Below are 19375 nucleotides of genomic sequence, written 5' to 3'. Positions count from 1 at the left end.
TTGCCTTCCTTTCAGCCACCAATCAGCTAACCTTCGTTTGGTTATTTCTACCCTTTTAAAGTCTATTTTCCCTTCATTATCCTTAAACCCCAATGCTTTGGCTAAATCTGGCCCGTTGCCTTGAACTATAGGGCGGAGCCCTTTACAGGAAATTATTAAGTGTTCAGGCGTTTCCTCATCCTCCCCACACACCCTGCACAGCGTGTCTATCTCTTGGTACTTGACTCGGTACGTCTTAGTCCGCAATACTCCTGTCCTAGCCTCGAACAACAATGGGCTGCCCCTAGAATTATCGTAAATGTTTTCTTTGGCTATTTCCTGCTTGAACGTTCGGTACATTTCTAATGCTGATTTAGTCTCCATCCCTGTTTTCCACAGACCCCTCTCTGTTTCCTTAACCTTTTTCTTAATTGATGATTCCTGGCTGGTCCCCCTACTGCTGTCCAAATATTTGCTTGCCAATTTTCTTGTCCGCCTTCTCCATCTTGTGTCAACATTCCTCATGTAGAGGTAGCTGAAGACTTTCCTAGCCCACCGCTTTTCTCCCATTTTTCTCAATCTTGTAAACGTTTGTCAGCGCCCCCTGGATCTCCCGCTCCGGAGCATCGCGGAAGGGCTTCAGAGCGCGGTCCGCCGCACACTTCCCCTATTCTAGCCGCTGTAACCGCGGATGAGCGGGCGGAATGTTACGCATGTGACGCACCGCTCACACAGTGCGCACGGAGTATAGCGTTTGAGGGTGTACTACGTAGGACTTGGGTATTATTTTGTACACTCTCACAAGACCACCTAGAAGATGGGAGCAGGTGTAGCTGCCGTCTCCATTGTAAGCGTCTTCTGGGTGATCGTTGGCGCTATCGTCCCATGGTTCGTCCGGAAAGGCTCGCATCGCAGGCGAGTTGCTGGCTCTTCAAGGGTTGTTGCGGCAGTTGATGCTTATGTCTGTTTTGACGCCAATGTTTTTATTTGCAGCCTTATTCAGGTCATGATTGTCACCACGTCAATATGCTGCTACCTTTTGTAAGTAGGCTTGTGGATCCATCCGTGACTGCCGTCGTAAAGCGCGCTTTCTTGCCCCGCACAGCTGGCTGTGCACCTACATGTCCCAAATGTACCCCATGGTCGGCCCAACGCTGAGCAACGGCACTGTAGTGCTCATGGAGCGCTATTGGCCAAGCAACGGGTCCCAGGCGTGATGGGTAAGTGGGCGAGGCTGTTTGCGTAGAGCGCTTCGTGTCTTTCCGCTATGAGCCCAAAGCGAAATCCTCTCGTGCTATATGCACTAGTTCGCCGTGGCTAGAAGGGAGGTGTGAAGCCCGCCTGGTTACTTTGTTGCTCCGCCGCCTCGTCACAGCAGAATTGGCGGACAATGCCCTGTCGCGAAGTTGTAGTTTCTTACCTTAACTGTCGTCTGTGCGAGTTTTATAAAGAGCACTTGAGCCTACGTGGGCGCTCTGCCGGTGCGCTACCGTCTTCAGAACAACTTTTGTCCTGACATTCAGTATTACCAGGGCCTCCTCTATATTTTCTGTACCTGGGAAAAGGAACGGAGAAAAAAGGGAGCCGGCCGTCGGCGCTAGTACGTCCTTTCGCCGCCACTAGAGTAGAATCAAGAGCCCAGTATACATGAACTCGACAGTCTGGTCAAGTAAGCCTAGTTGTCGGGTTCACGTATATGCGCAGTCGGGTCGAGTAAAATAGGCGGCGGAGCGGGTCGCGTTAACTCGCTTGACCCACTTATCTAGAAACATGTAGACGCTGTCGAGTCAGGAGCCCTCTGCATTCGTGCCTTATCAAGTATGATCAAAACATTTTTGAAAAGGACCCCTGAAATACTTGTCGCTCTTTGGTTTGGTAAAGCTTTATTTCCCACAGTAGGGGTCCTGAAGGACACTCGGCTAGGCGCCAGGTGTTGAGGGCAGCTCCCACGTCGGCACAGAGAACCCGAAGCTCTCCGCCGCCGCGCGGGCCTCCTGAACAGCCCTAAGCTGATCGTGTAGTAAAGCACTTTTTAGCACTTTGTCCCAATGTTCCTTGTTCTTGGTGTAAGCGTCGGTCGATGCACAACCACACAGCATATGGTTCAAGTCTACACCGTCACTGCACCATTAGCACACGTCCGTCGTAGTCTGGGGCGATGTGCTTCATGCGCCAGGGGTTGGGGTACGAGTTCGTTTGGAGCAAGCGTAACGTGACTGACCGGTTGCGGGTTAATTTCTTATTCGGGTGGGGAAATGCTCGTCTGCCTAGGTAAAAGTGCTTAGTGAGCTCGTTGTACGTGAATAATTGATCTCTGTACTCGATATGTGGACTAGCGGGGGAAACCGAAGGGACGCGGTCGATGAGTCTTCGCGCCGCCTCGTGTGCGATCTCGTTGAGATTCCGCAGGCCGCCCCCTAAGCTGCCCCTGTGTGCCGGGAACCATACGATGGAGTGATCAGTGATGTTACTTCCGCCTAAGATCCGTAGTGTCGTCTTATCTATCCCGCCCTTGGCGAAAGCTCGAGTGGCTGCTCTAGAGTCACTGTATACAGTTGTGAAGTTAGAGTCTTTTAGAGCTAGTGCTATCGCTGCTTATTCTCTGGCTTTTTGGTGTAAAGTGTGAGTGAGTTGCGCGTATGCCCGTGTCCGTCGACTACTGCTACAGAGTAGGCATGCTTTCCCGGTGTGTACGCTGCATCCACGAAAGCTGTGTGGTCGGGGAAACTCTGCCGCGTCCGCAGCGAGGTCTTTGGCGCGGGCGAGTTTTCTTCCTTGATTGTGGATCTGGTGTACGTGGAAGGGGGACACTGATTGCTTCTTGCACAACTTTAGGTAACTGCAGGACATTGTCCCTTTCTGCTATGGTGTTCAGACCGAGCTTGAAGAGAATCTCTCTGCCCGCTTTGGTGCTTGATAGGCGTGCAATCTGTGCCATGTGCTGTGCTTCGATTTTGGCAAGGGTATTGTGCACTCCTAGCTGTAAGAGTAGTTCAGTGGAGGCATTATCAGGGAGCCCCAACGCTGTCTTGAAAGCTCAGCATATGTGTGCTTCAAGCCTCCTCTGTTCTTTTTTTCAGTTGAGCATTGCAGCCACATATGTGATTTGACAGAGTACAAATGCGTGGACCATTTGAATGACGTCCTCACTCAGTCCCTTGTGTCTATTCATGATGCGCCGAAACATCCGGATCGCATTTGCAATCTTGATCGTGATGCTGTTGAGCATCGCCCAGTTGGAGCCGTTGCTTTGGATGATTAATCCTAGAATTCATGTTTTGTCAACCGTAGGTATGCGATTTCCATCCCTGTCGTGTAACTCTGTGCATGGTGTGTAGTGTCGGCGCCAGTCGTTGGACGGGCGCCCTGGTCTTGGGGGGTGGTGGATCGGATTTTCTAGAAGAGCAGCGAAGTCCCATTGGGGCAAGATGGGCCTCCCGTGATGGCTTCTTGCATGCAAGCTTCAAATTCCACATCGCTGCCATCGGTGCTCCAAATGGTAACGTCGTCTGTGTATACGCTCCACATCAGTAATTTCACCCAGTGCGCGAGAAAGCTTTGTCATCGCCAAGTTAAATAAGAATGGTGAAAGTACTGAGCCTTGTGGTGTTTCCTTGTCGCCCAGATTAATGCTCTGAGACGTGCTCGCCTATCCGGAGAGTGGCCGTTCCATCCTCCAGAAACACCTTGACGTAGTGGTAGAAGTGTCGCTCTTTGCAACAAGCCCATTTTACATGCATGTGTCATACTCCGCTACTGCTGTGCAGTGCGCTCGCGAGTCATTTGTTGCACCGATGTAGGAGCACGTGCCTGCTCAAATGCAAGGCTTCTAAAATTGTTCTATCACCGTTCACTGCCTGATCCCGCGTTCACTCCCTAACGCTTTCGACTTTTAGAATTGCCGCCGGTGAGAAAAAGTTAGAGCTGCTGTCAGAAAATGCGAATATATACCGTTTTTTCATAATTTGAGAATTTAAAGCAGGTTAAATTGTGATAGTAAAAAACAGCGCTCCCTGCCACATACTTCCTGCAACACTAGTCTCTGTGTGCGGGCAGACGCAGTGATTAGAATCTACAGTCTGAGTGTTGACCCTTAACTTCAGCCAAGTGGTACGCACGAAAAATGTGCCGTTCTGTCATTGCTGTCAGTTCAGTAACGATCTGCATGCAGATATCACAGCGCAAAGAGGATTATTTTTTTAAGATCAGTGAATTGTGAGTCAAAACAGCTTTACTCAAAAAAAAAAAAGAAAGCATTTATTGTGGAGGCTATAACTCCATGTCAGTGAAACGTTCTCGATTCTTTAAAAAGGAAAATACCTGATGATATATATATATATATACACATACATATGTACATACGAAATAAAGATGATCGAGGAGAAGTCGCCGTATACGCCTCCCTGACAGTTTCACATATTTTTGAGAAATGGGTTTTTTTGCGAAATGTTTAACTGCGTTATGCTTGTCGGTGACATTGAATGCGTAGTTGCAGACAAGAGGATGCAGGAAACGAACCGATATAAGGGTCATGTGTTTATGCCTGTGCTCGTCGCTGCAATAGCTCTTGCACATTAGCAGTTTTCATGCACAAAGAGCAGGGATGGCGTACTCGCCTAATGTGGTAAGTGGCTTAATTCTGCAGTACCATTGGCGGCTGGTATTTCATGGAAGGACAGCCCGGCATCTTTTTTCTTTCCATTCTATTTGCACAATGGCACACAACAGTATGACATACTGAGGCATGCGGGGCACATTTTTCAAAAAGCCTGAAAAATAAAAGTATAAGGGGAAGTTCAAGCTTCACCTTAAAATTTGACGCGATAGCCCCTTTAACTCTTTCCCTACCGTGGGCAAAATGGCCGTTTTCTGTAGGTTTCAGTAGATGTCTTTTTCTGTAAAAACTATCACGTCTAAAATTTTATGCAATACACGAAAAGGAAGCTAAATAAATTTGCTTTTTAGGCATACAACTTTGAATATGAAGTTGTGGGTTGTAACTCACAATATAATTTCCCAAAAACCAGATTTTAGAAAAAAATTGAACAAATCTTGACAAAATGCACTTGTAAATGAAACAACAAAAATTTAAAAATTTCTCGAGATATGCAAAATGCAGAGCATTATATCGGTCACTCCCTGTGAAATAATAAAAGTGCAGTATTGCATAGTTTTCTTGATGAGCAATCAACGAGGACCGCTGCAGAGCGGTTTCCTTCTTGGGCAAAACACCACTCCCTGTTTTGCGGGACGCTAGGGAATGAGAACAACACAAACAAAACATCCAAAGCAGTCCCAGACGCATGCAAAATAGGCCAACAAAGTGTGGCCGCCAGCTGGTTTGAATCGTCATTGGGGTCAGAACTGGCAGCATCTTCAGAGTCACTGCTGCTTGGGTCATCGATAATATCGGTCGTAGACAGTGCGCAATCGTCATATTTGTGACGTTTCGATGCGCGCGTCATTGATGCGGATGCCGCCATTCTCGCATGCGACTCAGACGCTGGCGCAGTGGTTACGGCGCTCGGCTACTGTTCCCAAGGACGCAGGATCGAATCCTGGCCTCGGCCGTCGCTTTTCGATGAAAGCGAAAAGCAAGGTGCCCGTGTGCTGTGTGATATCAGTGCACGTTAAAGAACCCCAGGTGGTCGAAATTTCCGGAGTCCTCCACTACGGCGTCTCTCATAGCCTGAGTCGCTTTGGGACGTTAAACGCCACAAACCAAACCAATCCGCGACGCTAGCGCGTGCTCGGAGTGCGTTCAAAAATAGCCACCTCGCGGGAAAAAAATGTAAACAGCGATAAAAACTAAGTTTCAGTTATTATCCGACTATGCGCTAGATAGCGAAGCGTATTCATGAGCGACACAGAAAGGTTCAAAACTTGCTCCCGAAGTCATCGTTAGCGAGCCGAAGTGCGACCGCCGGTGTTCCGGGCTGGTTGCGTCGTCAGCAGGGTCGGAACTGCATTCTGACTATAATTGGCAGCATCTTCAGAGTAGTTTCTGCTTGTGTCATCGATAACATCGATCGTAGATAGTGCGTAGTCATCAGATTTGCGACATTTCGAAGCGCGCGTCGCCGACGCGGATGCTGCCATTCTCGCATGCGACTGAGATGCTGGCGCATGTTCGGAGTGCCCTCAAAAATAGCCGCTTTGCGGGGAAAATGAAAACAGTATCAAAATCGAAACTTCGGTTATCAGACTACGCACTAGATAGTATACAGTGTCCGTGAGCGACTCGGAAGGGTTCGAAATCGGCGTGTGAACTCATTGTTAGCGGGCTAACGATGCTCAATGGGCACGGTAGGAAAAGAGTTAACACCACCTCTTCATTCCGTGAAATTTTTATATTTTGGTTTAGGTTGCTTTGGGAAAGGAAGCTAGGTGCAGTGTTGGTGGATGCCTACACTTACATTAACAACATACAGTCTGAGCCTTTGTCAAAACTGTAGAGCCCAGGGGGTCTGCTTCTGAGCCGTGTAAGGGGTACTGATTTATTATTGGAGGTCCTTACCATTGGAGAGGGTTGTACAAAAAATCTTGCCATTAAGAGATTGGGAATACTGGAAATTTATTACGAGCTGCACAAAGTTGCTCTTAGAAGCAGACCCTTTGGGCTCTGCTTCTTTCCAAGACTTTTTATTCCCCTGCTTCTCGCTGATTTTGGCATTACAACGACAACACCGACGCCAGCTTTTCTGCGACACGTACGCGTAAAACACGAATGCAAATTTCTCACTGTCAGCCTGGCTGGACAGACTGCATGCGGAACACGGGCATGCAATAGCCCTGAGAAAAGCACGAATGCAATCAAATATAAATGTTTCACATTGGCGGCACGATCGGACAGACTATGTGCGGAATATGTACTTACAGAAGCTTGAGAAAAGCGTGAATGCATATACGTGAGCAAGCTTCGTACTGCGCGCGACCTATCTCCGTCGAGTATACAGCGCCGCCTGGCAGCAGCTTCGAGCGGCGGTGGAGCCGGCACCCGACGGCCTGAGGAGAGCATTCTCCCAGGCACAGAAAGTATAGAGGAGGCACTGATATGACTGAATGTCAGGCGTGAATGACTCCATGCTTCCAGGCGGCACTGGCGTCACGCGGTCTACAGCGCCATTTCGCGGTCGTTCGCACACCCGAAGCACCTAGCTGCTCGCAGCCTCAAGTTCGCCATAGGATACAGACACCATCGGAAGTGACCCGCATGATAATTTTAAGGTATTAATTGTGCCCGCAACCACCTTCGTACGTGGAGCTTTCTGTGCTGAGCAAGTTGGCAGTGTATTGCGCCGCGTCGCCCAATGCGACTGCCGAGTGTCAGCAGTGGTGAACTGTGCTGTGTTTGGGTGTAGTAATCACTCAAAAAAGGGTCCGAGGACGAGAACGCTGTCCAGGTCACTTTTTTTTGCATTCTCAGAGTTGTTACCAACCAGTGTAAGAAAACTGAAAAGCTGACAAGACGAAGAGTGGAATGGTTTCGGCGTATCAATCGCAAAGGCTTGGACAGCCCAGTTATATATATAAAAAAAGAACGCCCGACACTGCGGCAACACATTTTTGGTAGCTGTAGTGGACTACCTGCACAAGCTTTACCGACACTGGTCCAGCACATTAATAAAACACTTTCGCTGCAGTATTTGAGCTGTAAAACAGTCCATAAAAAAACTTTCCGCACTCACAGCATGAATGCCACAGCGAAAACGTTTTCCATTCTGTGTCCACTATGCTACAAATGAACGAGCCAAGAATTCGGTCTTCGGTGAACTAGTACGCAGCAGTTCCGTTAGATCAATTTGTAGTTCCTCACTCAAAAGTAGATCGGAGTGGCAATATTTATAGTCTAGCTACATGAACAGCCATGCCGCAAATCCCTTACCTTTCAGAGAATGCCGCGTCGGCCGTCTGCAAGTACCTTGACGCATGGTTCTTGCACCCACCCACTCGTCAGAAAATTGTTTCCATAGATTTATAAGCATTTTAACTGGTTTCATGTCGCAAAACTTGTTCCGTGCACAAGATAGTCTTTTATGTCGGTGAATTCAACTCATGGCAGCAGTCCCACTTCTCGCACCACGTCGGAATCACTGTAGTAGTAAAGGTTGATATCGCTGAACAGCCAAACCTTTTCAAAATACCAGTGCTTCTCTGCTCCATGTAGATCACGCGCATATCCACAGAGTCTCATATTTACGGCGACACGTGCAAAACAATCTCGCCGCATATCACTGTCGCGCTACTACGCAGCAACTACGGCGTCTGCTACGATGACCGTGGCAATGGCAGGCTTCCCAGTAGATGCCAGCGCCCTTGTGGATGACGCAGCAACTAGAGAAGCACTGAGGTTTAAAAGTCTCACAAAATGAGGGCGTTCTCTCCCGGCGGCCGAATATAGTGTAGCATACTGTCGAGACCAATTTTTTTGCGCTTTCAACAAGCGCTTTTCAGGGGAAGCATTAAAAAAGGAACATTATGAGAGCTCTTTCTGTTGCCCTCGCAGAAACATTTCATTGCTGTTCTCAGCTTTTGCTACTGTGGTTGTTGCATACTTGTCTGTGCGTGCCCAAATAAAAACCTGAAATGAGAAGACCACATGCTCATGTTACCAAGTGTATGTGGATATGAATGAATGCACATAGTAGTGCGTGCACTGCTACCGTTTTGAAATCTGTGGGTACCTTGCGTTCATCATGCAGCCCATTCTGACTTCCCTCGTAGCATTATTTGGCAGCTTGAAAACACCCATTACAAAATGGGATTAACATGTCCTCTTTTGGTATGCAGGCACAGGCAGAACATTGGAGAGATTCAATATCAGATTAGGATCTAGATAAAACTGAATTTAAGACAGGAACAGGCTGAAAGAGCTATTTTGCGATGCCAGTGGAAGCTATAAAACAAGTGTTTATTTTAATTGTTTTTTTTTTCCAAGGGAATTCACATTGGCTGACTAGTTGCTTTGGAAAAGCTTAGAACAACCTTGCATGCCAACTACAAACCTGTCTGAACGAGTTGAAAAGGTAATTGGGAATACTTCTTACTGATACGGCGATGGTAAACACTGACAGATGTTTTCCCGTGGAACAAGGCTGGAGCATTTAGAGCTTATTGCTATGCACCCCAAGTTTAGCTTTCATAGAACCTCTTGAACTCTTTTTTTTTTTTCCAAAATGAAAGTTTGAGTTGGAAAAAGGTCAGACAAGGCTAAAAGGAAAAGTAGCAGGGAGGAAACTCCATGGCTTTGTAAAAGAACAAATTCCACAGGGGAAAAAAAAGGTAACTATACTAGGGGACAGGATATGGGTAGGTAATCATTCTCGACAGGCATCATGCTGCTGGGTATGGCATAGTTCTGCACTCAGTGAATGTGACATAGAATGAGGCTAAGGGTAATGAATAGTATAGTATGAATGAATGAAAAGTATAGTCACAAACATATTGAGCCGAGTTTTGGTAGGCTCATAGGGTCTTGAATTTTGACCACCTGAAATTCTACTGCACACAGGCGCTTTCGTCTCCATTGTCCTTCGGTCCAGCAGTTGAGCCACCACCAGAGCACCAGAGGCAAACGGCTGGCTCAGTTGCGCTGCACCCTACTAGTTTTTCATGCTGCAATCGCTCTAATAAATTATTAGTCTTCTACACAGGTTCTTCTGCCATCTCGGCATACTGGCCTTGGACGCGCAAAACATGCAGCCAGAATTGCAACTAAGTTGAAAACTGCCATATGGTAAAACAGGTCTGGCTTCCCAAAGGTGTCAGTCAAAATGGTCACCATTGAACAATTGGGAAAGAGCCAGTACTATCAAATATCTCAGTTTGTCAGGCATTTAGGGATGCACGAGTGCTTCTTTTTTTTTTTCTTGTTGCACTTTGCAGGCTGCAGACAATCCTAAGTGCAGTGCTTTTCACACCTACCCTTCTAGCCACCCTAGTAAAAAGTCTTCACAGAGCATCTTCTGTGTCTTATGCTTACAGACCAAAGATGAAGACCATGCAAGTGCCTCCAAGACTGCTATGCAACCTTCAAGTGCCTTCATCTTGTTAAATAAAAATCTTCGATCATTCAACAAGTGTCAAAAATGCCTGCTCAACAAGCGCCCTATGTGAGCCAGCCACGTAAACAGGGCTGTTGGTTTTATTCAAAAAGTATTTGTCTGATGAATACCGAGTGCATGCAGCTGTTTCTGATGAATGAGAAATGTCCAAGATTATCACGATGAGATTAAAACCACTCTTTCGTTCAGCATCGCCACAAAGACAAAGTGCATATTTGCCAAGCATGATTTTTAACGTTAATGGCTGTCTCACCTGCAGAAACTAAGCTAAAAGTCACGAGCATCTCTCGGGCGCTGTTTGGCAGGTCGTGTTCTTTAAAAATGCAATATCCGATCAAACTACTGGAAAGCTCCTTCATAAATATGAATATTATTTGACTTAAAAAATGTGGTACAATGCCTCATACCTGTATTGTATTACTTTATTGTATACAGTCAAACCACGATATAACGAACACGCATATAACGAATTATTGAATATATCGAACTCTTCCTAAATATTTTTGTCACACATGTATTTTTAACTTCCCATAGCGAACGCGGTTCGGCATAAAACGGATATTACGAACTTTTATTTATTTATTTATAGATACTGCGATCTGGTACAGATCATAGCAGGGTGGGAAAACCAAAAAGAAATAAAAGCATATAAACGCACTGAAATTCATAAAATTTGCAGGCACTTGTCAAACATTAGTAAAGAACTCTTAGTTACAGTCTCGCTATTAAGTTTATTCCATTACGTAATTGTCCTCTGAAAGAATGAATGTTTAAAACCGTTATTTCGCGCGTTCACAGGGGTTATTGTTAGTGCATGCCTTTGTCTCATATTATAACCTGAAGAGTAAGTAATATAATTGGAAGTGTTAATATTATAATGACCTTTTACGAGCTGGAAAAGAAACTAATCGGCAGATACGATTGCGCTTAGTTACAGAAGGTAATCCACTACGCTTCACAAGCTCGCTGACAGACGCACGGCCATATGAATTAAATACAAACTTAACGACCTTATGCTGTATGCGCTCAAGTTTGAATGTTAAGGTGAAAGGGTCCCATATAATTCCGGCATATTCTAACAGTGGACGGATGAGGGAGTTGTAAGCTAATAGGCGGACACTTCGCGACGCAGGGGGCAGGCTTCGTGTCACTGCGTGTGTGTTGTGCGGCGCAGCAAACGTTCAGGACTACCTCGCAGGCGCTGACAGTGCCACAGATGCCACGACGGCATTGGGAGTTAACCAAAAAAATCTTTGGCCTCCGAGATTAGGTGATCTCGGAGGCCATGCGAAATCGTTTGCATCTCACAATCGCCGACAAGGCCGCTGCTGCAATGGCGCGATCGAATGTTGCTTTTGCCTTTTTTTGGTTTGGCGGCGATTTGTGACACGCACCGCTTACTGAACAGTGTCAGCGTTGTCAAACAGTGTTTACTATCGATGGCAAGAGCGACGAGTGGGAGGTATGTGGTCTGGGCAGTCTGGCCGAATTACGGACTCCGCTCACAAGTTTGTGAGCGTGACGTCAAAATTATGGAGCTGTGACGCAGCCTTGAGACGTCAATCGTGACGAGTATGCGAAATCGTCGAATTACCAGTGACTTTTAGCGTGGCTCCGCCCCGGTAGTTCTGGGGGGGAATTCTGAATCCTCGGCAAACGCTGTTGCCACAGTTGGCAATTGTTGGCAATTGCAGTGCGGGAAACGAGATCCGACACACGACCCTCCACCACGGACTCCTCGTGCAAGCCACGGTGACAGTCACTCCTGTGCTTCGCAGTCAGTTGACTTCGGCCACATCGGGCTCCGTTCCCGATATTCCGTTGATGTTTTGATGTTGATCGTTTGGTCTGTATAAGGTACACAAATTGTGATGTTAATGCTTCCTTTGGTGTGTTCAAAGAAAATACTTTATTCAGAAATTTGTTATAGTGACCGAGGAGAGGACGAGCTGTTCAGCCAGGTCTGGACAGGGATGTGTAGTATGTTGTGTTTTGCGCAGCAGGCTGTGTTTGTTAGTGGCACATTGTTGGATCGTTGTCAGTGTCTGTTCATGTTGAACGGTATCTCCCCCCCCCCCTTTTCGACGGGAAAGGCAAACACATGACGCAAGCTTGGTGCGCGATGCCGGAGGCGAGCTGGTGAATCTGGTTAATTTCCCTAGTCCTATTATAAACAAGGGGCCCACCAGTGAGGTGTGCAGATTACCTTGAAGGCGAAGAATGTGTGCTACTTTTGAAGTGCCATCATGGAGTCTGTGTAGTGTTTCATAAAAGATGTTCATTTTACACACATTCCTCATTCTATTACCTTTCCATGTTGTGTGCATTATGTACAAACCATTTCAATTGAAAGGCCAGTTTGCACAAAAGATGCTTTTTCTGATTATTTGTTGAAAACAACTTGGAAAATAAATTTCAAGGTCAAAAGTAGGTGACAATTATGTAAAGGGGTGCTTATCACATGTTTATGGTGTATGAAAGAGCGCTGAACAAGGGTTGAGGGGAGCCTCAGTTTGCAAGCCGAGCCCACATTTCGATTTTGGCTAGCAAACCAAGGTTCCTCCTCAACCCTTGTTTAGTGCTGTTTTGTATTGAGTAGCCATCTTATTTCCCTCGTTCTACCATGTTTATGGTGTAAAATATTTTTGAATGCTCATTTTTTAGCTGCCTCTACTGTCTTCAAGCTGCTCAGCAGTCCCATTGCATTTTTACACGTTTTATTAGTGTACATAACATCTGCTCACACATTGCCTTAAGAATGTATGTGTGATGCTTATTTTATTTTCACTAGAATTTTGTAATCATTCAGCAATCATTGTGGGCACTGCAGCCTAGTATTTGTACACCATTCTCCTAACAGCTGTTACAGCATCTGATCTCTAGCAGTATACCATCCAGCTGGCATTTTTACCTCTGATATGTAAGCGTTTTGCACACTGCACCATGCATACAGTACCTATTTGTATAGGTAGCTTCAATATGTTGAAAGAGAATGGCTTCTTTGAGCCCAATAATTATTCTGCAATATACATGTCAATGTTGTATGGTCATTGTACATCAAGGTAAGTGTGCTGGTATGTATGATGTCTCTTTCTCAATAAAAACACTCGAGTGAAATACAGCGGCCAAGAAATAAGTGCTTCTACTGAGTATATGTGGCAGTAAAAAATCTTTGGTGCCATTTTCTGATTCCAATAAGCGTCATGGACATTTATTACCTTGCTGTAACGCTACACTTTTCGGTTTAAGCATGTTTACCACACAGCTAGTGACCACAGCCAACTGTGCCAGGCTGCAAGGTGATAGCAGAGAAGGGACAGCAAGTTCGGTCTGGGATGACTTGGCATTGGTGTAAGCAGCCATGACTCCAGTGGGTAGCCACTGTCTCCTGCATAACCAAACAATGACATCCACTTAAGTCCGCCTTTTACATGTTCTAGTATACAACCAAAGATCCATACCAACTAGCCCACAGTGAGGTGGTAAACATTCACAGGAATGTTGGCAACGTGTCACAGGGCTGTCCAAGCAAGCATCATTGTAAGGATAGCCTTGTAGCTTCACAGTGATATAAACAAAAGGCAGTGGCTAAAGGTACGTCGGACGGACCCGATCAATGGTCTTAAAGGTACGTCCGACGGACCCGGTGCGTTTCTTTTCGGGATACGTCTGACGGATCCGGGAAATATATTTCAGAGGTACGGCGGACGGACCCAACGCATTTTTCTCCGATACGGGCCTTGGGATCCGTCGGGAAAGCCGGACGGATCCGAGATCCCCAGATGTGGTTGTAGCAACAACATGGTAGCCATATGTAGCCACATCGAAGTTGGCATAAAGTGCACATGCGAGGTGCAAGAAGTATGTACTACATACTGCATGCGTGAAATGTGAAATTACAAAGAATAGTACAGTGGCAAGAATAGTGCCTAGATGATAGGTTTACGTGAGTTGGACCGTGGCAGGAGCGCAAGCGCATGTAATCGCGGTGTTGACGGCCAGCCCGCGGCCCGCACGCCCGCTCGTTTGGTCATCATGTGGATTAATGTCTACGACGGTCGTTGTGTAGTTATGTAGTTTTGATTCTTCAAAGTTTCCTCACTTCCATCTGTGATGTGATGCATCACGTAACGCATCGCTTTCTGCTCTCATTGAGGTTTGGTGCTGCAAGTTCTGGAGCTGAAAAAGCTGGGTACCGCCGTCGTGTCTCTAGCCCAAGCATCGCGTCATTCGTGTTTGTTGTACAACTGGAGGTGTGGTTTGTGCTTACCGAGAGATGCTGTGATGTACGGATTACGTCCTGCAAGAGTGCTGTGATGAGTGCGCCGATGTCCGGACGGACATCAATGTGTCCGTTTATGATAGGCGATGTTGCACGTGCATGTCAGTGTTTATTAGGTGCAGTGGTAATTTATTTACACGCGCTGTGCAACATTCAGACGAAAATAAGTCATCGACAATTTGTTAGCCTGCACTACAGAGCTCAAAACTCAGAAAATGGGAATGCACATGATGCAGTTTTCGCATGTTGGAGTGGACCGAAAAATAAGTGCCCAGCCCACACCGCCGGGATGCGCATTACTACAGGTGAAATGGTTCAGGTTTCTGTAAAATAGCTGCCTGGCACAGCACCTTCCTAAATGTTCAGGCTTTGTACTATTGTTGAAGGTCACTTTATCATTAATAAAGGAACGAATATGCTTTATGTGTTAATGACTAGTGCTTTTTCAACATATGTTCATTTTTTTTTCCGTTTTTCCTTAGTTTCCTTTGTTTTTCATGCTAGACAAAAACAAATAGTACACTTTTAAACTTGTCAGTCCAAAGCTGAACATGAATATCTGCCATCCATGTGACAGCTTTAATGCTAGAAAGGTTGACATGTATAGCATGTATGTACACGCTGCGACATCTTAGCGGCACGTTCGGCTACTTGCCCCAAGGTCGTGATGTTTAATGCCAGTGATGGCAGTCGCACTTTGGTGCAGGTGAAATGCAAATGCTTCTGTTTCCTGCAAGATGTCAATGCAAAGTACAAAGCCCGGGTAGTCAAATTAGTCTGGAGCTCTCCACTACAGTATTCTTCATAGCTACATATGTCACTTTAGGATGTGAAACCCTACATGCCACAGGTAGGCTGCATTGTTTTTTAGATTTTGTAACCTCTCATCTATGTTTTGCAACATTTGGCTAATTTTAGTTCTTAGTTCTCAAACAGTTGTTAAAGATGAAACCGAAGCAGTTCTTGGCATGGTTTCCTGCTTGGATTAATTTGCTAATTGCAGTTCTTTGAAACTTGCATCAATGCTGGACAGTTCAAATAGCAGGCAGTTGAATTACAGAAATGATGTGGATCATGCATTTCAGTTCTGACAAATGGAAAGTAACGGTCCCCTCCTTACATGCATAGGTGCCCTTAGACAAATACATACTCGGGTGTGTGATGGTGACGCATATCAAGGGTCAACAGAAGGCCATGTGGAGCCACTATGATATTCCTCATGAAGGCTAAAGTAAAATTATACAACAGCTGCTCTACCATGCAGAAAAAAGTTGGTCGTTTAGTGTATGATTAACTGACCATGAATAGCATCTTACTCAGAGTATGATGTGATATATAATATCTGGTTTAGCATCCCAAAATAACTACGGCTATGAGGAACACAATAGTTGAGGGCTCCGGTATAATTTCGACCACCTGGGGTCTTTTACATGCACTGACACCGCACGGTGCATGATGGCCTATTGTTTCTTCTCTACTGAAATGCTCCTGCTGTGGCTGGAACCAAATCTGCATCTTTGGGTTCAGCAGCCAAGTACTGAGCCAGCACAACGGGGCCAAGTATCAAAATGCATGTCATTACATTTCCTTCTAGCCTGTGGTTTCCTTCACAGAACTAATGCATACAAGGAAAAGTAAATAGCAAGAAAACACTATTTTTATTGCACATTATATTCACATTTCAGCAAACATTCTCTAGGCAAAAATTTCTCATAATGTTTGCATGGAAACCATAAACATCTTACAAAAACAAAACAATGCACTTACTGCACTCCAATTATTAATGGGCAAGGTTGCATCTATGCTACTACACTGCACTTATTACAAAACCACAAGCCCCATCTGCTTTGGCCAATCACTTGATGAAACTAATGAAGACAGATGTCGCACACCACAGACTGGTCGTCTCGCAACATATCTCTGCATATGTTGCATTTCAATTTCATGCCTTTCCACTTAGCTTCAACTGTTGCCAGCATTACTAGTCATCCATCTTTTCTGAAATTCCTTTTTACGCTGTTGGGATCAGCATCCTTGTTAACGATGGTCTCTGGAATTTTCGATGCTATCATTTTCACATCTTCCTCATCTGGAAGAACGAAGGAAATGACAAGCTTTGAGCAGACAAAAAATTAGGGAGACTCCTAATCTCCACCTGTAAGGGTATGGTGCGCCAGCGTTAATGGTTCTTGTCTGCAGATCCCACTGTGGATTCCCGTTAATTTACATGCCCTTTGATACAAACATAATTACTAATTCCTTAATTCATGTCTCTGTTATCTCAGATATACTCATTAGCATAATGTCGTAGGCTGCCCTGTTAGGTGATAGACAACCTGGCATAGACCTCTGTAAGCCTCACGTTAACCAAACTGTACAATCATGCCTCCATGGCCTAGGAGTAACCTTTCTTAATCGGAGCTGAAACGTCCCAGAACATATTTCAAATATAACTTTGTAAGCTTGACTTACAGCTCCTGCCATGTCATGTGACCTCGTGACATTTGGCTCGTGGCACTTTTGGCTTGTGCACAGGGTTCATCTGTTAAATACTGGTTAACACACATGAAAAATACATTTTCATACAAACTGATGGCAAATGGTCAAGTGGTGCACTGCAGATTCTGAAATGTGTACCTATATGCATGCAAGGATCGCATCATCACATAACATGATCAAGAGTTCTATCAGTACCTGTAGTTACATAGCATTTCAATGCCCATTAAAGGACCTCCTCAGACAATGGTTGTTGTTACCACAAGACCTGTTCTAACAGCGTACTGACACCATTCCACTGAGCGATGGACATGTATATGCATACCCTAGTTAGCTCATGATTGTGGATCTCATTTATTTCTATGACTTCCAAGGAGTTCCTGTCGTCAGAAACCCTACACTTTATGAAATCGGGACAGTTGTCTTGAAAGGTGATGAAAAGAGATAACCAGGTTACCTTGACGCAATGCTAAATTACAGAGGGTGAATGTGCTGCATGAAGATACCAAGAAGCTTGTACAAAGAAAAGTGAGAGTGAAATGGCAGGATTTTTGAAACATAGAAATAAACTACAAACTATACTTGTCAAACCTGTCATTGAGGAATGGAAATCATGCAGTAATCAAAAACACAACATGGAGGACATTTTAGGTCATCTTCACAAAACACATACCCACACCTCACACACAGCTTCATACTTATGAAAGAGGACAAACCAATATGCAAGGAGTGTGGAGATGAACTAACAATAAACCATATCTTACACGTGCGCCAGAGTCGAGAAAATAAGAGGCAAAACATTTTGTACAATTTTGCAACAGATCCCTTTCCATCCCAGCATGATCCTAGGAGAGACGTGCAAATTTCCTGCATTTTTGGTTTCCTAAAATGTTCCTAAACAAGCTACATCCTAAAAAACATTTTAGTCATTACACACAAAATAAATACATTAAACCTTGTTCTTGGTGCATGGCAGCATTAGTCGCTTATGCACCATAAAAATCAACACAATGCTGTAAGGTATACCTTAGTTAGCTCTGTTATATGAGACAAGCTTTCGGTCTGGTGTGGTCCTTATTCACGTGACAGCGCTGTCATGAGGGTCTATGTCCCAGCGATCGGAAAGTGACCTATTCCAATAATTTTAAAAACTGAAGGCGATTCTACAGATTTCTAAAGACTGGAGTGCTCAACTGTTTTATCAACGTCCGCCTGCTTGGACAGCCTAGAGTGAAACTGTTGAAGAGAATACAGTTTTGAACATTTAACGCGTTTCTGAAGGCGTTGCTTTCAATTACGGGGCCCACAAAAAGCAGCTGAATGTCAAACGCCGCCTAGGTAGGCTTTCTAGCAAGACAGCGGTGTAGCGTGGAAAATCGCTCCGCCAGTCCATCGCTGGCGCCGCTGACTTGACAGGCGAACTGTTCAAACTTATAGCTGCTGACCACACCTGAAACACTGAATTGCGCATGATCAAGGCAGAATAACACTGAGCACTGGTAGCTATCGATTTCGCGCCCAATATGTGAAAATATGTCCTCTCTTCGGTCATCGATACGTACACGGTTGAACATTTATGCGCCTCGGGGTAGGCCAGCCGTGGGAACATGGATGCGTGGTTGTAGCAACGATCACTTGCATGACACACTCTGCAAAATTCCAAGAGTCAGCTTCTGCAACGAAATGTGCAGCGCACATTTTCTACCGCATACCTAAGTCCGGCGACGCATGCATATCTCCCGCGTGCTCGAGCATGCGGGCGTTTAAACTGCATGTACGCAAAATCGAACGACGAGAAAAAGATGCACGCTGAGTACTTGTCTAGACTTCCTCTAAATACCAAAAAACATTGCTGTTTGTAGGGAAATGGATCATTCACGCATCTGGCTTTCCGGTTGTGCATCGCCGATGCCTTCCAACTTTGGCCGCCAGGGGCGCTGCTCATCGTAATAGTAATAAAATGGGAAAAAAAGGTGTCGAAGCCTGTAGAGGTAAAGAAGGGGCTTAGACAAGGATGTCCCCTGTCACCTTTGTTGTTCATGCTGTACCTGCAAGGATTAGAGGCTAAACTAGAGGGGAGTGGACTCGGCTTCAACCTTTCTTTATTCAAGCAAGGAGAATTTATCCCACAGTCATTACCAGGACTAATGTATGCAGATGATATAGTACTGATGGCTGACAACAGGGTAGATTTGCAGGAGTTGATGGATATCTGCGGTACAGAGGGAGATAAGTTAGGTCTGCAGTTTAGCAAGGAAAAATCGGCAGTCATGATTTTTAATGATAATGAGGCCGGCGAACATAGGATACAGGAGGACATGCTGGAAGTAGTGGATAAGTACAAGTATCTTGGGGTGTGGATAAATACTGGAGCTGAATACCTAACGGAGCATGAAAAATATGTGGCAGCTAAGGGAAGTAGAAATGCAGCCGTCATGAAAAACAGGGCGCTTTGGAATTACAATAGGTATGAAGTGGTGCGAGGGATTTGGAAAGGGGTGATGGTTCCTAGTCTGACTTTTGCCAACGCAGTCCTGTGTATGAGATCAGAGGT

The 19375-nt window shown here is 45.4% G+C and overlaps 1 protein-coding gene and 1 long non-coding RNA gene across 2 annotated transcripts; one reads left to right on the top strand and one right to left on the bottom strand.

Annotated features, from left to right (window-relative positions):
* Nucleotides 1-608: 608 nt before the first annotated feature.
* Nucleotides 609-10058, top strand: LOC146207053 (V-type proton ATPase subunit e 1-like). Its single transcript, XM_084594876.1, has 4 exons — nt 609-894; nt 973-1020; nt 1085-1199; nt 9964-10058. Exons 1-3 carry the CDS (start codon nt 797-799, stop codon nt 1194-1196), a joined length of 258 nt encoding a protein of 85 aa, XP_084451002.1. The 5' UTR covers nt 609-796; the 3' UTR covers nt 1197-1199; nt 9964-10058.
* A 4605-nt stretch (nt 10059-14663) lies between these two features.
* LOC146207052 (uncharacterized) lies at nt 14664-18727 on the bottom strand. The gene is made up of 3 exons (XR_014705089.1): nt 18534-18727; nt 18384-18470; nt 14664-16414 (listed from the first exon to the last, which is right to left on the bottom strand). It is a non-coding gene; the product is annotated as an uncharacterized LOC146207052 (long non-coding RNA).
* Between the last annotated feature and the right edge of the window lie 648 nt (nt 18728-19375).

Source organism: Amblyomma maculatum, chromosome 1 (assembly GCF_055883805.1).
Source record: "Amblyomma maculatum isolate TAMU_Amacu chromosome 1, ASM5588380v1, whole genome shotgun sequence".
Lineage (NCBI taxonomy): Eukaryota > Metazoa > Arthropoda > Arachnida > Ixodida > Ixodidae > Amblyomma > Amblyomma maculatum.
The sequence above is the reverse complement of the archived record's forward strand: the minus strand, read 5'-3'. Positions and strand labels throughout refer to the sequence as shown.